The sequence below is a fragment of the Molothrus aeneus genome, chromosome 2, assembly GCF_037042795.1.
Source record: "Molothrus aeneus isolate 106 chromosome 2, BPBGC_Maene_1.0, whole genome shotgun sequence".
NCBI classification, from domain to species: Eukaryota; Metazoa; Chordata; class Aves; order Passeriformes; family Icteridae; genus Molothrus; species Molothrus aeneus.
The window spans coordinates 89,069,610-89,089,731 of record NC_089647.1 but is presented as its reverse complement, the minus strand read 5'-3'; the positions used below and the strand labels follow the sequence as shown (position 1 = coordinate 89,089,731).

The following is a 20,122-nucleotide window of genomic DNA, read 5'->3' as shown; positions in this document are numbered from 1 at the left end:
TGCTTTGTTTATGTGCAGCTTTTGCTTTACTTATTAGAGTGTTTTTATCTCAATCTACAATCTTCCCATTTTAACCTTTCTGATTCTACCCCCTTCCCACAGCAGGGGAGGTGGATGATGGGAGGGCAGTAAGCAAACAGCTGCAAGGGGTTGAGCTATCTCCAGTGGTTAACCCACAACACCACACCCGCTCTGCACTTCTCTTCATAAAGAGTCTTCATTTTTACTTACTTTGTCCAGTATCTTAGCTTAGCTTTATGTAGGGAAGATGAAATTTTTTGTCAGGTGTTCATGTCTCTGGACTACTGCCATTCCCTACTGTTTGACTGTGGTGTCCCCAGGACCAGCACTTGGCCACTTTTCAGGTAGAGCTGTGAGCATTTGAACCCAAAGGACTCACCAAGACTGGCAGTGGGACATACCAGATGACAGATGAAAGCTGCAGAGCACAAAGAATTTTGTGCTGTTGTAACAGCAGTTGTACTCTAATGATGTTTTGATGCATGGTCTGAGATGAAAACAGTGAGCAACAACAGGAACTGGGTACCAGGTAGTTCAGCTCCCAGTGAGGACAATTGTCCTACAGGCAGCATCTAACCTAAGTGCAGGGTCCAATATTGACAGCAACTACAGCTAAAAAGAGAGATTTCTTTGCCCTTGGTGATAAACTGTAACTATTTCCCAAAGTGCATGACTATGTTGAAGGGCATCAGAGGTACTTAACAGCTGGGGTTTCAATAAATTTTTGGTTCAGGCATAGCTATTTCATTCAGCAACCACAGAGAGTGCTTCAGCCCATAAATGTATGAGCAAAGCCTTTACTAAAGCTAGACAAATGTGAAAGGTATTACCTCTAACAGTATTCCAGACTTTGCAGTCTCACAAGATTAATTTAGGTGCTGTAAACCATGTCTACCTGGCTATAAACATTTAAATAAATTATAAAGGTAGTCAGGAATATAATGTTGGAATTTCTGGAGAACAGCACACAAATTTCTAGACAAAGCTTCTTGATGTGATACTTCAGTATGATCATTTTCTTTAAAAAATGAAAATTGAAAACAAGGCCTTCAAAAGCATTTTCTTTCACACTGTCTGTTGACATGTGAAAACCATACAGAAGACAAGTGCATGGCCTGACAGATGGAATACAAAACTGGTTTTACTTGCACTTGCTCTCCAGTTGGCTGGATTTAGCAAATGGAGGCTGCATGAGATGAATGAGTAATTGGAGTCTCTACAGCCAAGTTCACTTTGGGTGAGAGTGGTGGGCTGAGCCAAAGCACACAAGTGCCATTCATGTGGATATCACCCTTCATTCTATTCTCCTCACACGAACAAACTCTTCTTCTTTTTCTAAAGCCCTGGAGTACTGGGAATGAGGAGAGAGAAAAGGATCAGAAATCTACTTTAAATTATTATCATCTGGCACTGTTCTCAAAACTATTGAGAGAAACATGGGTAATTAAAGCTTTTATTTCAAGATATTTTGGTACAGTTTCAACAGACTACTTTCTTTTCCTTTCCCTCTTTCCATAGTACTTTCCATCTTCTTCTGAGGGCTTATTCCTTTCTGACAGGAAGCTGTCACTATGGTCTTTCCTCTCAAGTTTTACTACAAGGATTAGTAACTCCAGGAAGACAAAAGTTCATCAACTCTGGTCTCCAAAGTATTTGTGTTTTGTGGTTGGACTGTTTCATATCTAACAAATTGTGAGATCTGATTGGAACTCTCATGGTCCAAGTGTTCATATGTGTCTTTCTCCTGCATGGAATTTTTGCTGCTAAACAAGACAAGAATAACATGTATACTTCCCATCTGCCTATCACAAATAAATATATGGGGAAATTAACATCTCTAAGAGCTATGCTATTTCAGATTAAACAAGCTGGTGATTAAAAAATTACTGAGAGACCAGAGAGACAGGAGAGCAGGGAGGGAGACATAGAGAGACATAGGAAGCTATACATACATTCATACAGGGATGTACCTAGGCTAAAAAAATCACAGCCATCACCAGCACAGACATTAGGGCAAAATCTACATTAACAGCTCATCTTACCAACATTGCCTGATTCTTTTCAGGGTACCAGTTTAAGTTATTTTGGCAAGGGAGTAATTTTCCAATATAATCTATGCAGGCATATTTGTACTATTTGGAAGTGCACCTATCCAGTACTACCCAGTACAACTGGGAATACACAAAATACTTTTGTATATATAAGTTTCTGAGCCACCTATTTGCTGGAATTACCAATGACTTGATTCAACATAATGATTTTCCTTTCAGCTTGCACTAGGGTTTGAGATAGTGTTCGTACCTAGTCAGCCTATCACGTGTGCATAGAAGAAAGGTTTCCAAACCTTTTTGATCTACAGCTTCCCCCAGACTTCAGATGTAAATCTGACAATAGATTTTAATTATTTTTTTTTTGCAGAACCTTTTGCAGAATGCTTCAACATAATTCACACACTGGAAGTTCAGAACCTAGCAATATTTCCCAAATGTAGTTCAGGTGTATGTTCCAGCTTTGCCTTCATTGTATTCCTTCCTCAATTCATGATTCACCTCACAGTATGGTTTCCACAGCTAAAAGCAGAAGGCTGAATAAACCAGTAAGGTCATATGCTCAATCCAAGCCTGGCCTTCTCAAATTAGTTTAAGTGCCCACTGTGGAGCCTATGATAAATGTAAACTTGTTTATTTATAAAACCTTCCCATGGAAGCCTTGGCACAACATGGAAAGATAAATTTCTGATAATTATTTTTGATCTAATAATGAAAATGCTATATACAACAGATTTTGTGGTCTTTTGCTTGTTGTTTTTAGTAAGTACTGCAGTAATAAATCTTCAGTGCCAATGAGAGACACAAGATGTGCACATAAGAATTGTCCTTTTTTCTATGAATAAGTTTCATACTCAAAAGTTCACATTGCTTGTAGATTAGTTGCAAATCTATGGAATATTGCTTTCACTAGCAGTGAATTTATTCTCTGTATAACAAGAAAATTCAAAGGTTCTTTAGCTAGGTTTGGTTGGTTGTTGGGCTGCAAAACAATTTCCAAATTCATTTAACTGGTATTCACCAGGAGAATTTACTGTTTATGTAAGACCATAATTTAACTTTGGAAGGCAGCAGTGAAAATTTATTTGGTTAAATCTCGTTAGCTACTGGAAAACCTATTTGGAAATTCCTAATCTTCCTCACTTTAAAACAGAAATTTGGTACTGTAAATAATCTTGACTATAGGCTATAATTCTAAAGCCTGTAATTGCAAACAAAAGTTTACACACAAGGCTGTTCATTACTGTCCTTCCTCACAGAATATTTCTACTGAGATAACAAAAGCTAGTTTATACCAAGGTAGGCACTTGTCTGGTTTTGTATCTATTCAGCTGTATCCTGGAAAAGAACAAAAGCACACATCTAAGTAAAATATGTGGATCTGTGCTTTTGTTTGCTTTGTAAACATCAAATCACAAAATGTTTTAGGTTGGCAGACACTTGTAGAGGTGATTTAGTCCAATCCTCTTGCTCAAGCAGGGCTACCCAAAGCCAGTTGCCTAGTTCCTGTTCAGATGGCTTTTGAGTATCTGCACGAATGGATATTTCACAGCATCCTTGGGTAACCTGTGCCAGTGCTCAGTCACTCTCACAGTACAAACATGTTTACTGATTTCATAGGCAACCAAAGTGTTTCACTTTGTGCCCACTGTCTCTGGTCTTGTCACTGCGCACCACTGAAAAGAGCCTGGCTCCATCCTCCTTAGACTCTCCCTTCAGTTATTTGTACACATGGGTGAGATCCCTCCTGAGCCTTCTCTTCTCCAGGCTGAGAAGTCCCAGCTCTTTGAGCTTTTCTTAATATGAGAGATGGTCCAGACCACTAATCACCTTAGGAGCCATTTACTGTGCTCTCTCCAGTATATCCATGTACATCTTGTACTGGGAAGCCCAGAACCGGACCCAACACTCCAGGTGTGGCCTCACCAGTGCTGAGTAGAGGGAAAAGCTCACTTCCCTTCATCTGCTGGCAGGACACTTTTTAATGCAGCCCTAGATACCATTAGCTTTCTTCCTATTTGGACACATGACTAGTTCATGTTCAACTTGGTGTCTACCAGGACCTCCAACTGTTTGTCCCCCAGCCTGTACTGCTGCCTGGGGCTGTTTCTCCCAATGTGCAGTGCTTTGTGCTTTTCCTTGTTGAATTTTGAGAGGTTCCTCTAAGCCCATTTCTCCAGCCTGGCAAGGTTTGTCTAGATGTCAGCACAGCCCTCTGGCATATCAGCCTCTTCTCCCAGTTTGGTGTCACCTGCAAATATGCTCAGGGTACACTTTGCCCCATCACTCACTCAGATGATACATGATGCTCTTCTCTTTGCAGCTGTCCTAGATGCCTCCTCATAAGGTCATGGACTGTCATAGCTAAGGACTTCATAAACGTAATAATAACTTCATAAATGTAATAATGCTTCTGTGCTACATTTACAGAAATGTTTGTGTGTACATGTCCTCCCTCTCATTCATCTAACTTCTCTGACACTACAGCTAGAAAAATTCATGAAAAAGTAATAACATCAAACAGCAGTTTTGGAATGTTTGCACTCCAAATGCAATTCAACTGCACTGTGATACAGACACTTCTCAGTAACGTCTTTCTATAAATTCAACTATATAAGTGCTTGAACACCTTTAATGACCTTATTTACTTTCTGCTTCATTGACAATCTGAGAGAAGTTGAACAGCACTAAGACTTTCCTTGCCTCAGAGGAGAAAACACCAATATCTAGACTGCAGAGTAAATATACTCTCCAGCATGTTGCAGTCCTGCTCCTTCAGTTACTTAGCATCAGCTCCTTATTCCCAATCAAAATTATAATCCTCACATTGCTGTAACACAGAAGCACTACCACTGAAGTGGCTTGTAAGTCATCTGCCTGAGCTTTGCATGAGGAAAGGAGAGGCAGACCTTTTATGAAGCACATCACTAACACGGGTAAAGTCCCATCCAGCTAGCACTACTGCAAGTAAGGGTGCAGAAGGAAAAGGGTTTCCTTTTACTAGTGCTATAGTGGCCAGCACAGACTTCCAGCAAAAACCCCAAGTGGCTTTTCTTAACAAGGAGCAGTCCTCAGCCACTATGCTACATCCACAGTACATGCATATACATCCCTAGCCCACCCAGGGTATGTTTATTTTTGTTCACTTTCTGGGCCAGCGGTATAAAAGTAAACCAGGGGCATGCAGATTTGACTGTTGTATATCATCAGAGGAAGGCATGGGCTTCTTCAGTACAAATTCCATCTTGATCTGGATTAAATACAGCCCAAAATGGATGCATTCGAAGTCATTACTTCCAAAGTGCTCTAGGGTAGAGCAATACCAATTAAAAAGATCCAAAGGGCTTGGGAAATTATGAAATGTAAAACAGCAGTGAATGAGTAACTTGCTGACCCAGCCTAATAAACTAGCTTCTTTGATGGATGATAAAAGAACTTTGAGGAACAGTGGTTTTAACTGCTCACAAGTTTTTATTATCACTAATTTAGCACTATCTCTGCTATTTCATTCTGACCCAATTACCAAAGGATCTTGCATGTGGCCTTCTGCACTTTCAGAATAGATAAAGCACCTTAAAATCTTTTTCCAACTTTGAAAATGTACATGGCTGCTTTCAGTTAACTCAGGGGAAAAATGCATCATGAAGAACAAGTACTTTATGTACTTGCTACATTACTAGCTTAAGTAATGCTACGAATCAATTTAGGAATGCTGTTTAATTATTTTTTTTTCCAATTGAGTCTGAAGCCTGAAGCAACTTTTTTGAGTGTTGTGTCTTGGGTTTCTATACACTTGGTGTAAAAACAAGAGCCTCAAATTTTACAAAATGAAATACTGGGGCTACTCCCACATGAACAAAACTGCTTGACAAAATAGATAGACCTCACTGTAGTCTGAAATACAATTATTGCCTTAGATGTTATAAATTTATTCTTTGCAAATAACTGTCTAAATCATTAAATGATTCACATAATTTCTGCCAATCCACATATAAGTAGTCATTTTCATATTATGCTTTGACACTTACTTGTTTGCTTGCATTCACTGGATGATCTGTCTCTTTATTTGTATGTTTTCAATGGCTGGGAATGTCTCAATTCTGCTTAGAACTGTTATGATCCAGTTGTATTTGAGACTGTTTGTTACCCTCCAGATAATAAATAATAACTGTCTGAAGCACTTAGCAGTTTTCTTTTCCTTCAGAGATGTTAATATAAAAGAATAGACTCTCTTCCCAGAACTACATGTTCTCATTAGCCTTTATAAAAACCACAAATCCTCAAAATTCTAACTTTTCCTGAAGAGAAACACTGCAAGTTTTAACTCATTTTTGTCTGAGTTCCCTTCCCTGCTATGATCTGTTGTTAAAAGTAGAACAAACCAAGACAAATAATCACATTCCAATCTTTATTTTTTTTTCTTTTAAATCATGTTTTACAATATGTTCATGCATGAATGCTATTAGTTCTTCAAGATTATCTTGGGCTTTATACATCTGGGTCAGTGTGCCTGTGCAATGCAACAGTGTAACTCCACAGAATCATCTATTTTTAGAGGAGGATAACAATATCAGAACAATTCCTCCCGGGTAAGCATCACTAGGATGTAGCTGAATGGTGAGGAAGCACACAAGTAGCTGGGCAACTCTGTGCTACTTCCTTGGCTACACTGAGCTTTCTAACTTAAGAGAACAAAGTTATAAGAGATGAAAGTAGAGTGCTGGTAATGGCTTGATTTTATTCTTGCATTTTCTTCAGAACTTTTTAACTCTTTTTGTTATCTTGTACATAGCAATTCTCTCGGCTCAGGTCTCAGTCCCCAGGGTCCACTTATGTCTCCCACATCATGCTGTGGAACATCATCTCTTGCAGGAACATGAGTGGGACAGAAAGCAAACATTTTCCTGGTATTTCCACATGGCAGAAGAGTCTCTTGCATGCAGCATCATGTGAAAATTCTACAAATTGTAGCAGTTGGTTTGGTGGGGGTTTTTTTTCCCAATTCTGGAACAACAGCTGGGCAATTGCATAGTTTTGATCTGGTGTCAAGGTAAAGTACATTGCAAGGGCGCTGTGAATTCTAAACTCATACTGGTTGTTCAGGTAGATATACCTGTGCACAATTTTTAATCATTATCAAAAGTTATTTTAAATTCCCATCATTCAAAATCCCCCGTTGTGTTACAGGCTGTGATTTAGTGAACAAAAAAAAAATCAAAATGCTCTCATAAAGCACTTTGAGAACTAAAGTTGAAAACTGCAATGTGGGAGGCAGGGTGTACTGCCTGTAACCCATCTCAGTGAAGACTGCCATTAGCTGATGTCATGTGATCAGCCTGACCAAAATAACAACCCGAAGGCAGATGGATGCCTACTACCTGATTTATAGCACATTAAAACTCAGCACTCAAAACTCTATCATCCCTGTCTTGGCACATTTAGCAGCCACTACATACCAGAACCTCTGCTACTGGTGCCAGTCCTTGGCACAAGGTTGTGAATGTGACCAGCTGTATCCTGAAATAAGTTGGCTGTTGGCCTGCTGTTGGCCATCATGGGTCTGGAGAAATTTATAGTCCTTACAAGGTACATGTGGATAGTTATAGTTGAGATGGGACAGACTTACAGTCTGTCCCCTGCAGTTAAGTTAGACATATTCTGTCTCATTTGCAGAGTGACATAGACACAGCTGGCCCTGGTGTCACGCATGACAAACAGCTGGCCCTGCAGAGAGCATGGCCAGCCTGCCTCCTGCAGAGTTCAAGTCTCCTCCACCATGAAGTCCCATAATGCATCCTGCACCTTTGCTCTCCTTTTCCCATCCTCACAGATTGCAACCTGTCTGAACATGTTTCTGCAGCAAAACTGGCATGAAGACTGAGTGAGGTGCCAAGCAAGGTGCTTTACAGAGGCAGCATGACTGAGTCACAGACTGAGCAGCCCAGCTTAAGGCAGGGCAACTGTTAAAAGTGTCTTGGGCACCCCTAAAGGCTTGTGGATTTTGCACTGTTCATATGAATATATCCTGTAATATTCTCTAGCTTTCATGCAGCACTGCTCAGCTGTAGCTTTTTGATGGCCAAATTTACTGCTGGTATAAAATTCTGCTACTTTTTGAGAGATTACTACACAAGATGAATTTGGAGCTAGGTCATGTTTTAAATGATCTGTTATTCCCTTTACTCCATGTACCCAGAAGCAGTGGAATGAACTCACAAGTTAGGTATAGCAAACACAAATCAGAGGAAACAAAAATCAAGAGGAAAGGAGTGGCCTTATAATCAGGGCCCAGGGTTAGGAAATCTCAATTCTCAAGGCTTCCTGAAAAAGTCCCTTTTCTTCCACAGGTCTCACAGAGGGGGATATTCTTAATCACTCTGCACAGCACCTTACTGCACTTACCCTTCTGACTCTTGCACATTTGTTTCACTGACTTTATTCCTTGTAATAAGGAGTTAACTCTTGTTAACTGTGTGAGTCTCTGACTGAGGTCATAGTTTCTTGCTGTAAACAACCTGCATTTCTATACTGAAAAGAAGAATTTATTTCAAGAACATTTGCTCTCGCAGTCTTCTCCCGTGGGAGGCAACTGTGAGAAAGAATATCCCTTACCAAGTGTGTGGAGGCCACACTACTCAAGGGGAAGGTCAGGCTGTGGAGAGAGATTTCTCTTCAGATTAAGTGTATTTGCTGGCAGGAGAACATGTTTTGACACATGAAGAAGGCACCTACCCTTCCAGGCAAATACCAATCTGCAGTTTGCAACAGGCCACTTGAGATAGAAGCTGCAGTAAAAATATAATAGATATTAAACCACCTGCAATCTTGTTATCCTGAACAGAGGTAAAGTCATAAACTACAAGTTGGCAGAGATGTGGGGGAGAAGGGGGAAATACTCACATTTTTCATTTACAGAATCACAGAAAGGGAAGGCACCAGAGCAGGTCATCTGATCCAGCCTCCGTGTTCAAAGAGCGTCATCCTACTGCACCTTGAGGGGGGACCTTATTACAGTCTACAGCTTCTCACTTGGTGGAGGGGCACACACTGACCTCCCTTCTCTGGCAGCCAACTACAGGACCTGGGGGAATGGCCTGAAGCTATGGCAGGGGAGGTTCGGGCTGGGTATCTGTGTTTTTCACCCACAGGGTGGTCAGGCATTGGGACAAGGCTCCCCAGGGAAGCAGTCACAGCACCTAGCCTGACAGAAGCATCTGGACAATGCTCTCAGACACTTGATTTAATTCTTGGGGGTGTCCTTTGCAGGCTCAAGAGTTGAACTTCATTATCTTTGAGGGTCCTTTCCAACTTAAGACTATTCTGTGATTCTACAAAATTGCATCCAGGTGGTTCTCCTTACTATGCAGATATGGAAAGCGCATTGGGGACGAGGCAGACAGCGCTTTCAAAGCACCAGGTACTGAAGGCACCAGCGCCACGCGCGTGCTGTGTATGAGAGCGTCCACGTTTGCCTGCTCATTCCAGCAGGTCACCACCCAAGGACCACCACAGTGGCAGGCGACAAGTGACCAAGCCCGCCCGACCCTGAAGCACCCTGAAAGACGAGGTCAGCGGGAGGCTGCGGGCGCGCTCCATTTCCCGGGCACCCCGCAGGGACCGCGCGGCCGAGACCGGACCGCTTGTCATGAGGGAAGCGCGGGCCGCGCGCATGCGCCGCCACCGCTCCGGCCGCGTCCGCGGCCCGGGAGGGAAGGGGCGGGCGGGGGAGCGGGCGCGCGCTGCCGCCGCCGCGCCTGCGCGGGCGGTTCTGGGGCGGGCGGAGCGGGGCCGAGCGGAGCCGTGGGTGGCCGCGGCCGTGCCCGGCGCTCTGCGTGCCGCTGCCGCGGGGCATGGTGAGCAAGGGGCCGCTGCTGCGCCTGCTGACCGCCATCAACCGCAGGAAGATGAAGCTGCTCATGGGGCTCGCCTTCGTCGCCTACGTCGCCTGTGAGTGAGCGGGGGTGGGGGCGGGTCTGGCACGGCCATTCATTGCCCGCTGGCACGGCGCCCCCCGTCCCCTCCGCCCGCCGTGCGGGAGAGGAGGAGGAGGAAGGGGATGGGGAAGATGTGGCGGCGGCGGCACCTCCCGCACCCCGTTGCGCTGCCCAGTTGCGGGCGCGCCGCAGCTCTGGTCCGGCGGGGCAGGGGCTCCCCGCGGGAAGCTCCGGGCGCGGGGTTCGGGGCTCCTGCCCTGCGGAAACTTTGCCGCGTGCGGCCCTGCCGGGCGTCCCCCGGCAGCCGGCGCTCCCCTGCCCCGTCCCGAGCTCTTGCGGGGAGCGGTAAGGGCGGGACGTGGCTCCGCGAGTGTTTCCGCAGCCGCTCCTGTCCTCAGACCGCGCTTTGTCCGCCCCGATCGCCACCTGGTAGCGGTGAGCAGCCCTCAGGGAAGATTTTCCAGGGTAGGCCTCGTGTCTGGCTTTTGTAAAATCCTCCCAAGTCCTTTGAGGGCTAAATAAATGTTTGTTTATTAACTCGGCGCGTAGCTGGAGTTCTGAGAGCCGGGGAAGAGGCACAGAGGTACTTTAGAAAATCTTAGAATAGCCAGTGACGGGGATGTTTATGACTTCACTTACTAGCAGTGACTCAGATAGATTTAAAATGGATTTAAAACGCTGTCCTGTCAGCTCTCTTCCCATACTTATTTCTTCTGTTGCAATTTTAATTTATTTTATTTTAGCCAGTTTCGTTTTCAGACTCCGGTAGATTCTATGCGGACAGCACGATACCTTGTCAGTTCAGATAGGGAGCAAGCCGTTCTCTTGCTGCCTGAAGGCACATAGGTATAGGTGAGCTAGCTTTGGGGGTAGGTGTGTACATCACATTTCAGATCCTTCCTTTGGATTTGGGAAGGTGGAGAGGTACAACACAAGTAATTTTGTTAGAGGGGTGGTGTTTCCTACCACAGAAACACAGCAATTCCCTTCATTACCATATGTTGCTGTCTTTACTGGACCTCACTATTTAGGTGTTTCTGTTACCATTGAAGTTGTGTTTCAGCTCTGACTTTCAGGACAGTTTGTTTGTCCGAGTGAATTTAGGTCCCTTGCATCTTGACAGCTTAATGTCAGTTCTTTCTTTGAAAGACTTACATGTTTTGCTAAGAGTGATAGTTTTCAAAACATAATTTAATAGGCTGCTATGAAAACTGGATTTGAGTGGTAGGTGACACAGTCATTGGGACCTAGCTATTGATTATATTCTCTGGACAGTAATTGGTGTTTGCTTTCTAACGTTGTGAGTAAAAGTTAGCCTTAAGGAGAAGCCTTCTGACTGCTTGTTTTTTGGGATTCAGAAGGAGAGGGACTGCAGGTCAGTGTGGCAAAAAAGTGGCTTGAAAAGGCAATAAGTTGGCATCTGATGGGAACATGTTTTTTGCAAATCTAACATGCTGTGTTTTCCCATCTTCTGACTAGAGATCAAAAGTTGTGGAATCTTTAGGTGTCAGCTACATAGTATGGTATGGTATGGTAGCAGATGCCACAGCTCTATCAGATTCTAGGGAGAATATTTTTTGTTTGCTTTTCTCAGGAGTAATTATTTATGATCCCATTCACCTACCCTAAAAGGGTACTCCTCACAATGTTACTGAATCATCACTACACTCTGCTTGCAGTCAAATAATGCCTGACTGAAATAGCAGAGAATCTGAGAAAACTGAGCAGCTGGTGTAGGTGTATGTGCTGGCACTTCTTACATTCCTTCTTTCTGAAGTACTCTCCAAATGACTAAGTGTTTTTAGGCTGTGTGCCTCCTTTCCATGAATTTCTATTCAGTATTAGGGCATGGGCATTCAGACTTGCAGCACATTTTACAGGGAATGGAGTAGTTGGCAAGGACAATATTTTTTTCTGAACTAGAGGACAGGACTTTTTAAATAGTGCCATTTTGTCAGCCTGTGTGTGAAACCCTGAGCAAATGTTTTGGGAACATAATTTAGAAAAATAGTGTATTTCATAGAAATCTTGCCTTTGAATGCAAATTGGTTACAAAGGTGCCTGAAAACTTCTCTGTGCGAGTTTGCAATCTAGAGAAAGAACTTTTGCATACAGTTGAAAGGCTGTGAGCTATTTCACTCTCAAGAGTCATTGAGTGGCTCTCTTGGTAGTTTCACACAGTGGTGGATGGCTGGGCTGTGTTCATTATCTCTGCTCCCCATCCATACAATGACTGAAATTTCTTTGCTGTGCACCAGATGAAGGAGCTGGTCTGGACTGAGATCACCCTTTTGTGTTACAGCAGTTTGACAATGTGGGTATTCAACAGCTGTTTGGGCCCTGCTTGAGGAGGTGGTGCACAGTGGTAAAATGGGATAAAAGCTGGCAGTGCTGCTGGCAGTGTTGCCGTCACATGCTTTGCAGGTCTACACTTAGGAGCCTGTCTCCGCAGGAGTCCTGTTTACTTTGGTTGGAGTAGCATCATGACATGATATACACTGTTAGAGTCATATTATAAAACCCCTGGAACTCCTTTATGGACTTCAGTTGGTTCCCTAGTAGCACTTAGAGCCAGAAAGATCCTTACTTTGGATTTGAATTAAGGTAGTATTTGATGCCTCATTTCTGTAAGTCTAATTTATATTGGTTTTAAAAAATCATTCACTCGAAACATTGTGCTATGCATGGTTTGTATGTATAAAAATAGAATTCAAAAGGAGCATTTCTATGTAGCAGGCAATTAAAAGCTGTTGTGACTTAAGCAACTGTTTCCTGGAAAAAGGAAGTGAATAAAGTTTACCTTTACCTTTTCTGTAGGCCCTGGGTGAAAGGGGTGATGTTGTTCCCCACTGCCCAGGTGATGAATTTGGAGATACTGCAGCTAGCAAGCTGTCTGAATCACTCTGTAATATGTCAGACTGCTAGTCAATTTTTTATTTATACTCTTCATAATTAGCTTAGTTGACTCACCTTCAGTGCTGTGTTCTTCTGTGAGCATTGCATGACTATACTATGCTACATATAGTGGGAAACCTTGCCCAGAGGTTGAGTTTGCATTGCCCTTTTTTAGAGAGAAAAAGTCTTCTGCTCCAACTTTCATTTAACCCCCAGAAGAAGTGCAGGAGTGCTAATGCTAATCAAAGTGGGGTGGAGGGGTGTGTGGAGGTGGACTGAAACAAATTATTTCAGTCATGAGCTCCACTTACATCATGGAGTAAACTGTTGTGAAACCACAGCTTCAGAACATGAGGTGATTATAGAAGTGAAGTGGGTTTAATTGATTTTTGTTGTCTGTAATGAGAAATGTAGACAGATCATAAAAGAGCAGTGAATTAAATCAATAATGTTAAAAAACTTCAGTGTCACCACAATATGAATAACTTATATGCAGGCTGAGAGTGTTCTTCTGTTTTTAAAAACCCCATCTGTGTGATGGGATGTCAATACATAGACACCTTAAGCTCACTCCCTTGGAAGTTTTAAGAATATATATATATTCAGCTTTATATGGACGTGCAACCATGCTTCAGTGGTACTGTCTTTGCAGAATCAGAACCTATTTAAGTTGTTGGAAATGCACTTAGAATCTTGTAGTCAGGATTTAAAGACCAGAGCTCATCAATCTGCATGGTTTGGTTTAATCTTGATGCTACTGTAAATAATCTGCTGATGTATGACAGGGCAGTTGCATGTTCTTAATGAAAAAGTTAAGAGCTCTATTTTTGGTAAAGTAGAGCAGTTCTCTTTACTCATTTGTAGATCAAATGGTTCTCAGGAAGTATATCAGTAGCCTTTTTCCTTTTCCCAGGGGAATATGGAATAGTAGGGTGCTGTCATGAGATCTAAGCTTAAGACCTCGTTTCCTTTGTAAGATAAGTTATAGCACAGCTATTAGAACAACTTAAAATCAAATGTCAAAATAATGTGAGGGAAGTACATCCCGTAGTATAGTGGCTTGACTTTTCACAGCATTTGCTAGTTTCCATGGTTGTTATCCTTTGTTTTATAGGATTAGCCTTTTTTTTTGTCAATTTTTCATCAGCTAGGAAGAATACAATATTCGCGTCTCAAAATATCGAGGTGTGAGTGAGCTTTCCAGTTTGAATCTCACCAGCCCCTTGCATGCTGCTTGTCTTGCATATGTTCAAAACGAAGATTAAATGTTACTTAATGTTTTGTTTTGATAAGCTTTTACTTCCACTTTTCGTAATAGAAGAGCAGTTATCAAGTTGGTCCTCCCCTATTGCTTCAGGGTGTCTCAGTGTTAATCAGCATCAGAAATCTTCCTTCCCCAGCCATTTTTAACTAGATGTCAGGACTGATTGGCCATGGAAGAGTTCAAAATGGTTGTGTAGGATATCAGGCTTGCTGGCTGGGTTCACATTCACCAAGTTGCCTTTCATTTGTGGGTTTATGCAAATAGGCTCACTGTTGTAAGAGCTTCCACTTCCTTGCTTGTCAGGCTTGCAACTAGCTGTACTCCTGTAGCTTATGAAAATTTGTTCATGCTTCAGCTGTTTGTCAGGAATAGATGGACTCTGACTATGCCTTGCTAGCCATGATGTTTTAAAACAATTTTTGGCATCCTGGAGAAATTAATCTTACGGTTCCTCTCTTATCTCCATTTAATATTTGTCTTTCATCTTTTACCTCCACTTAGTATTTGTCTCTTCTGCAGCATGTGCAGGAGACAGCCTGGTCATCATTCCACTCAAGGCCAAACACTCCTTCTTTACTGTGGGATCTCAGCACATCGTTCCCGATGTCCAGAGATGCCAGGAGAACCCTTGGGGGTCTCGAAAATCCTAGAATGTTGCCAGAAGTGTTTGGTGGCTTGATTTTGATCCATCCACAGAAATAACAAGAGTTTGAGGACAAGAGAATCACTTTAGAGTAAAAGGTGTAAAAGGGACACATTTAGAGGGTGAAGTATAGACTTTAAGGTTTTTGGTACAGGGGGGTTATGGAGACAAGATGGAGGGATCAGGGCGTGTCTCGTCCTTCTTCTTTCTTCTTCTTGTCCTCCATCTCCTGTGGTGATGTTGGCACTTGGGGATTGGTTTATGGTGAAGGTGCACTTGCTAACATGGGTGAAAAGCATTGGGAAATAAAGGTAAATATTATGTACGTAGATATTAGTATAAAAGGACATGACCGCCCCGTGGGTGGTCAGAGAGTGCCTGTGACTGCTTGCAGATCAGACCTCTGTTGGGCAGACAGAAAATTTTGTAGATAAGAAATAATAAACAATCCGAAGATCGAAAAGCTGAAGAGTCCAGACTCGTCCTTTAAAACGCGTGCCACCCAAGAACCACCCTACCCGTGTCGGGGCAGAGACAGACAGCCGAACCTGACACTTTACCCTCTGTTTTTGCAAAGGGAAATATTTCTCTGACATTTATATTGCTAGTCTCTTTTTTTCTAAGGTTAGTTGACCAAAGCAGAGTTTGGTTGAAACTGGTAGTTTTCAGCATCTCATTTATGGACTGGAGAGAGAGAGAGGTGGAGGTTATGGCATCAATTTACCTGAAGGGGTTTGTGAAAGGTAGGTGGGAAAAGTGAATTTGTTTGTTACAGTGCTGACCATTGGAACATTCTCTGAGTCCACTGAAAACAATCTTAGCTATCAACAGATGGGTCAGTGGAGGAGCAGTGGTAAGAATGATATGCTGAAGATATGAGGCAGGAAGGAGTAGGAACAGAGAACTTGAAAAAAGACTAAATAGAAAATTTCAAGAGAATTTTCCATCTGGGAAACTAAGAACAAAATTCAGTCATAAAGTGATGATGCTAATTGAAATGTAAGAAAAAGTACCCTTGGCTACCTTCCTATGCAGTATGAAGCTCCATTAACTCTTGTAAAGAAAGAAAATTTGCATAATGTTATATCACACAGCTGTGGGAGAGTATTGGCTTGCCAAGGTGTAAGCGTTTGTTCTTAAGAGAGTGGAGAAATTTCCTGGTGATTGTGTTGCCTTTGTTTTGCTAGTTGATGACTAGCTGAAGGGTTGACACAGAGCTGCAGTGGTGCTGTCCAAGATACAGAGAGAGCATCTTTCCCTTAGCAAACCCTGTGTCTTTGTGTCTAGGATACTTCTCATGTGGGAATAGTTCCTATCTGCTGTCTTTGATTTGGGGCAGGAACTTTACTGTTGAGCAAGGCATCAGTTCGGGAGATGCAACAAGAACTATTTGCCATACAGAGATAGATTTAGACTTACCAGAGGTGTATTTTCTTTTTAATCTTTTTTAATACTCAAGTTGTTGTACTTTCCCCAAAGGCATGATCATAGACTTCATTCAGGAAAGTGACATCTCTTAATACAAAGTTATGATTAGTAATCGTATGTTCTTATCTCCACTAATATTGTGAAATGCACTCATCAGTAAAATAATTTTCTAAAGCAAATTGACATACTGCTGGAATTACAAATGGACTACAGTTGAGAGGGTTTTTTTATTCCTAAGGAATCAAGACTATAAAAGGTGATTTTAAATATATTGGGCAAATCATAAAATGGTTTGCATTGGATGAGACTTTTAAAGATCATCTAATCCAGCCCCCCACTTCCCTGGGGGAATGTTCTACATCTTTCAGTAGAACAGGTTGCTTAGAGCCCTGTCCAACCTCATGTTATTTCCAGGTGTGGGCCATCCACAACTTTTTGGGGCAACCTGTTCAAGGCTTGCCACTCTCATAGTAAAGAATTGCTTCCTTGCATCTTACTTAAACCTACTGTCTTTCAGGCTAACACCATTGCCTCTTAAGGGTCCTCTCACTACAGGCCTTGCTGGAAAGTTTTTCTTCATTGTTCTTGTTAGCCCCTTTTAAGTAAAGCCACAGTAAGGTCTCTTCAGAGCCTTTTCTTCTCCAGGCTTTTCTAGCCAGCTCTCTCAGTCCTGGTAGGAGAGGGGTTCTATTCCTCTCACCATGTGCAGGTGGTGTCTCATGAGAGTGGAGTAAAGAGGAAGAATCACCTCAGTTGACAGGGTGACCACACTTCTTTTGGTGCTGCCCAGTGTTTTTGATTTGTTTTCTGAGCTGAAAGTGCACATTGCCATTTCATGTCCAAATTTTCTACCAGTACCCCCAGGACCTGCCTGACAGGGCTGCTCTCAGTCCTCTTGTAACCCAGGCTGTACTCACACTGGTTGTTGCTCCAACCCAGGGGCAGGACCTTGCACTCTATGAGGTTCATGTTTGCCCATTCCTTAAGCTTGTCATTGTCCCTCTGGATGACAACCCTTCCCTCAATACACTTACCAGCTCAGTGTCATCTGCAGACTTGCTGAGGATGGGCTCAATGCTGTGTCTGTGTCGTTAATGGAGATACTGAGCAGTACTGGTCCCAGTGCACCCCTCTGACGGACACCAGGTGTTACTCATCTCCCCCGGCACTGAGCCCTGGGTGCAGCCACCCAGCTGCCATCTCTTGAGGAGTCCATCAAAGTCATATTTCTCCGATTTAGCCACAAGATGTTGTGTGGGAAATAATAATTTCCTAAAGAAAATAATTGTTTTATTAACATTATTAAATATGTAAAATAATTAAATTAAAACTTTAATGCAATTGTATTAAAAGCATTTTATGATTTCCCTTTACATATTCTCCCTTTTTGTCAGGTTTGTCTGGAAACTAAAACCTTATTTATTCCAGGAGACTGAAGTTGCTGAGTGACTGTTGAGAGCCAGATTTAAGCAAAAAAAAAAAAAAAAGAAAGAAACCCAAACCCTTTTTTGAATGCTGTTGCATCTCTCTGAAATGGAAAATTTGACGCAATTCACTTTGGATGTTCAGAGCATAGTTTGCTCTAAAAATTCTGATTATGACTGTATATCAATTCATATTTTTCCTGCATGCTGTTTTTGTGAAATCTATTTGTAACAAACATCATCTTGTAATCTCTATATTTTGTGGAGCAGAAGTTGAAAGGTGGAAGATAAAAGTTTCTTTAACAGTCCTGAAAATGCAAACAACAAAGCAATTGGGAAAGAATATGGTTTTAAAAGAGATTGCATCTGTTTTGGTACTCTATGGACATCATGGTTTTGCTTTTTAAAATATCTGTTTTAAAATGTATGTGATGCTGAAACTAGTGATGTCACTAATAATTTCAGATTGAGTGTATTTACTGTTGAGGGCCTGTGGTAGTCTGTGACTTGATTTTTATGTCATTTAAAGAGACCAGAAAGGAGGGATAAAGATACAGGCTTCTTTTAGGATTGTGTTGTAGGCATGGTTGGTTTGTATCCAAAGGATAAGCTCCTGGACTATTCCTTTGCTGACAGTATCCCTGTCATTGCAGTCCTCTGCATTCAGCATCATTTCAGAGTGGGGCTTCTCTAGAAAAACTAAACAAACTTCTAAATTTTCAGGAATGTAAATATATTCAGTAGGAACAAAACCAACGCCAAATTCTTTACTCATATATGACTAATTGCCTTTAAGGGAGCTTTGAGAAGTCTTGAAAACCTACAACAATTTTACTGTAAGACTGTGCCTGCCAGGTAGTTACAGCCTAATCTCAGTGGCTGGGGAAAGAAACAAAAAAGCATTTGGGTTTTCTACAAACCTTGAGTGATTAATGTTTAGTCAGATAAATGTAAATACCTCTTTAATAAAAATACTGCGATTAGAGAAATATTTTCTTTTATAAAAGAGACTGTTTTAGAGAGTTCTTCATCATTTCACTCAAGAGATGATGTCCTTCCCTGGAAGCCTTCACTTTAAAGTGAAATGTCTGTGGGAATGATTAATGGTTAATTTACTTTACTCTTCATAGTACTTGCAATTAATCCTTGCAAAAATGCTACAATAAAAATTATTTCATTATTTTATGAAAAGGATGCAAAGGGGAAAAAAACCACCTCAAATAGGTGTAGTCCTATTTTTACTCTTCCTACAGCCCATTAAACCAGGCTACAACAATTCAGATATTCTGCTCACTTCCCTAATGCCAATTTGCTATGACCTTAATCAGTCAATGGGTGAGGTTTACAATCCGTCTTTGAAAGTAGAAGCCCTGTCTCCTTCTGTTGTAGGTGAGTGTCTGAATTGTTAGGTTACAAGTCATGCTTCTGTCTAGTCCAGTGAATCATGAATTCTTCCCTTGCACAGAGTTTTGGTAGATGGCAGGAAGACTGTTTATGAATGCCCTCTAGTTGGATAAGTTGGAAGTTCTTCACAGAGTATGTTCTGTGTGGCTGTGGGGGGGTGAGGATGTTAAATCTCTACAGTCTGAGAATTGGCACAGGACTATTATCCTGGATTAATACCTTTTGGCTTAAAAGATTTGGCTTTAGACTTGAATTTTTAAAACTGGCTTTTACAGTGAAGTTCTGGGTTGTGTTAGTGTTTGCTCAAATTTGGTCCATTAGGAGTCTCATGCTTTTGAAAGCTGGGTTTGTGTAGTGCCTAATTTGTGACCTTGCTGATGTGGAAGATTTTTCTTAACCATCTGTGTTTGCAGCTTTTGGGGCCTGAACTTGATGGGCCTGTCAAGTGGTTTTGTGATGCCTGTAAGGATTTTCATCTTGAATTTAGGCTTGTAATTTTCATCATTCTCCTTGTGGATTTGGACCTACTTACCTCTGTGTTTCCATGATTCTTGCCTGAATGTCAAACCAGCCTTGACTTGACCTTTAGGGCAAGGAAATCCTCTGTGAGCCAGGCGTGATTCTGGTTCTGCTGCTGGGTAAGCACATTATATAAACAGCTGTGTATTTGGAAGAAAAACAGCCAAACCTTATTTCCACTCTTGTACAAAAATATTAGCTCTGATCCCTTCAACCTTGGTGTAAGCTCCATGTGAGCACCAGTAGCCAGAGATCCTTTTTAGAATTGCATATTCAGAATCCTTTATGAAGGCAGTCAGTATGTTGAAGTGAGTTTTTGCAATATCTCTCTACACATGAGAGACTTCAGGGTTCTTCAGATCTCTCTGTATGATAGTTCCTCTGTGATTAATTTTGCAATTTTTTTTTTTTAGTGGTACCCAATACACTTTGGAAAAGTTTAATGCAAGGTCATGTTCTCCTACAGAATTGAGATATCAAAAACAGTGTTTCTGCAAGGATGTGAATGCCTTTTTGAGCTTCCCTTCCCTGCTGTGGACACT

The 20,122-nt window shown here is 41.9% G+C and overlaps 1 protein-coding gene across 1 annotated transcript in view; it reads left to right on the top strand.

Moving 5' to 3' along the window:
- Positions 1–9,854: 9,854 nt before the first annotated feature.
- Positions 9,855–20,122, top strand: part of UXS1 (UDP-glucuronate decarboxylase 1) — a 55,448-nt gene continuing 45,180 nt past the window's right edge. Inside the window, exon 1 of the mRNA XM_066545262.1 lies at positions 9,855–10,016. Coding sequence (XP_066401359.1) covers positions 9,920–10,016 — 97 coding nt within the window. The 5' untranslated portion in view covers positions 9,855–9,919. The remainder of the gene's footprint in view (positions 10,017–20,122) is intronic.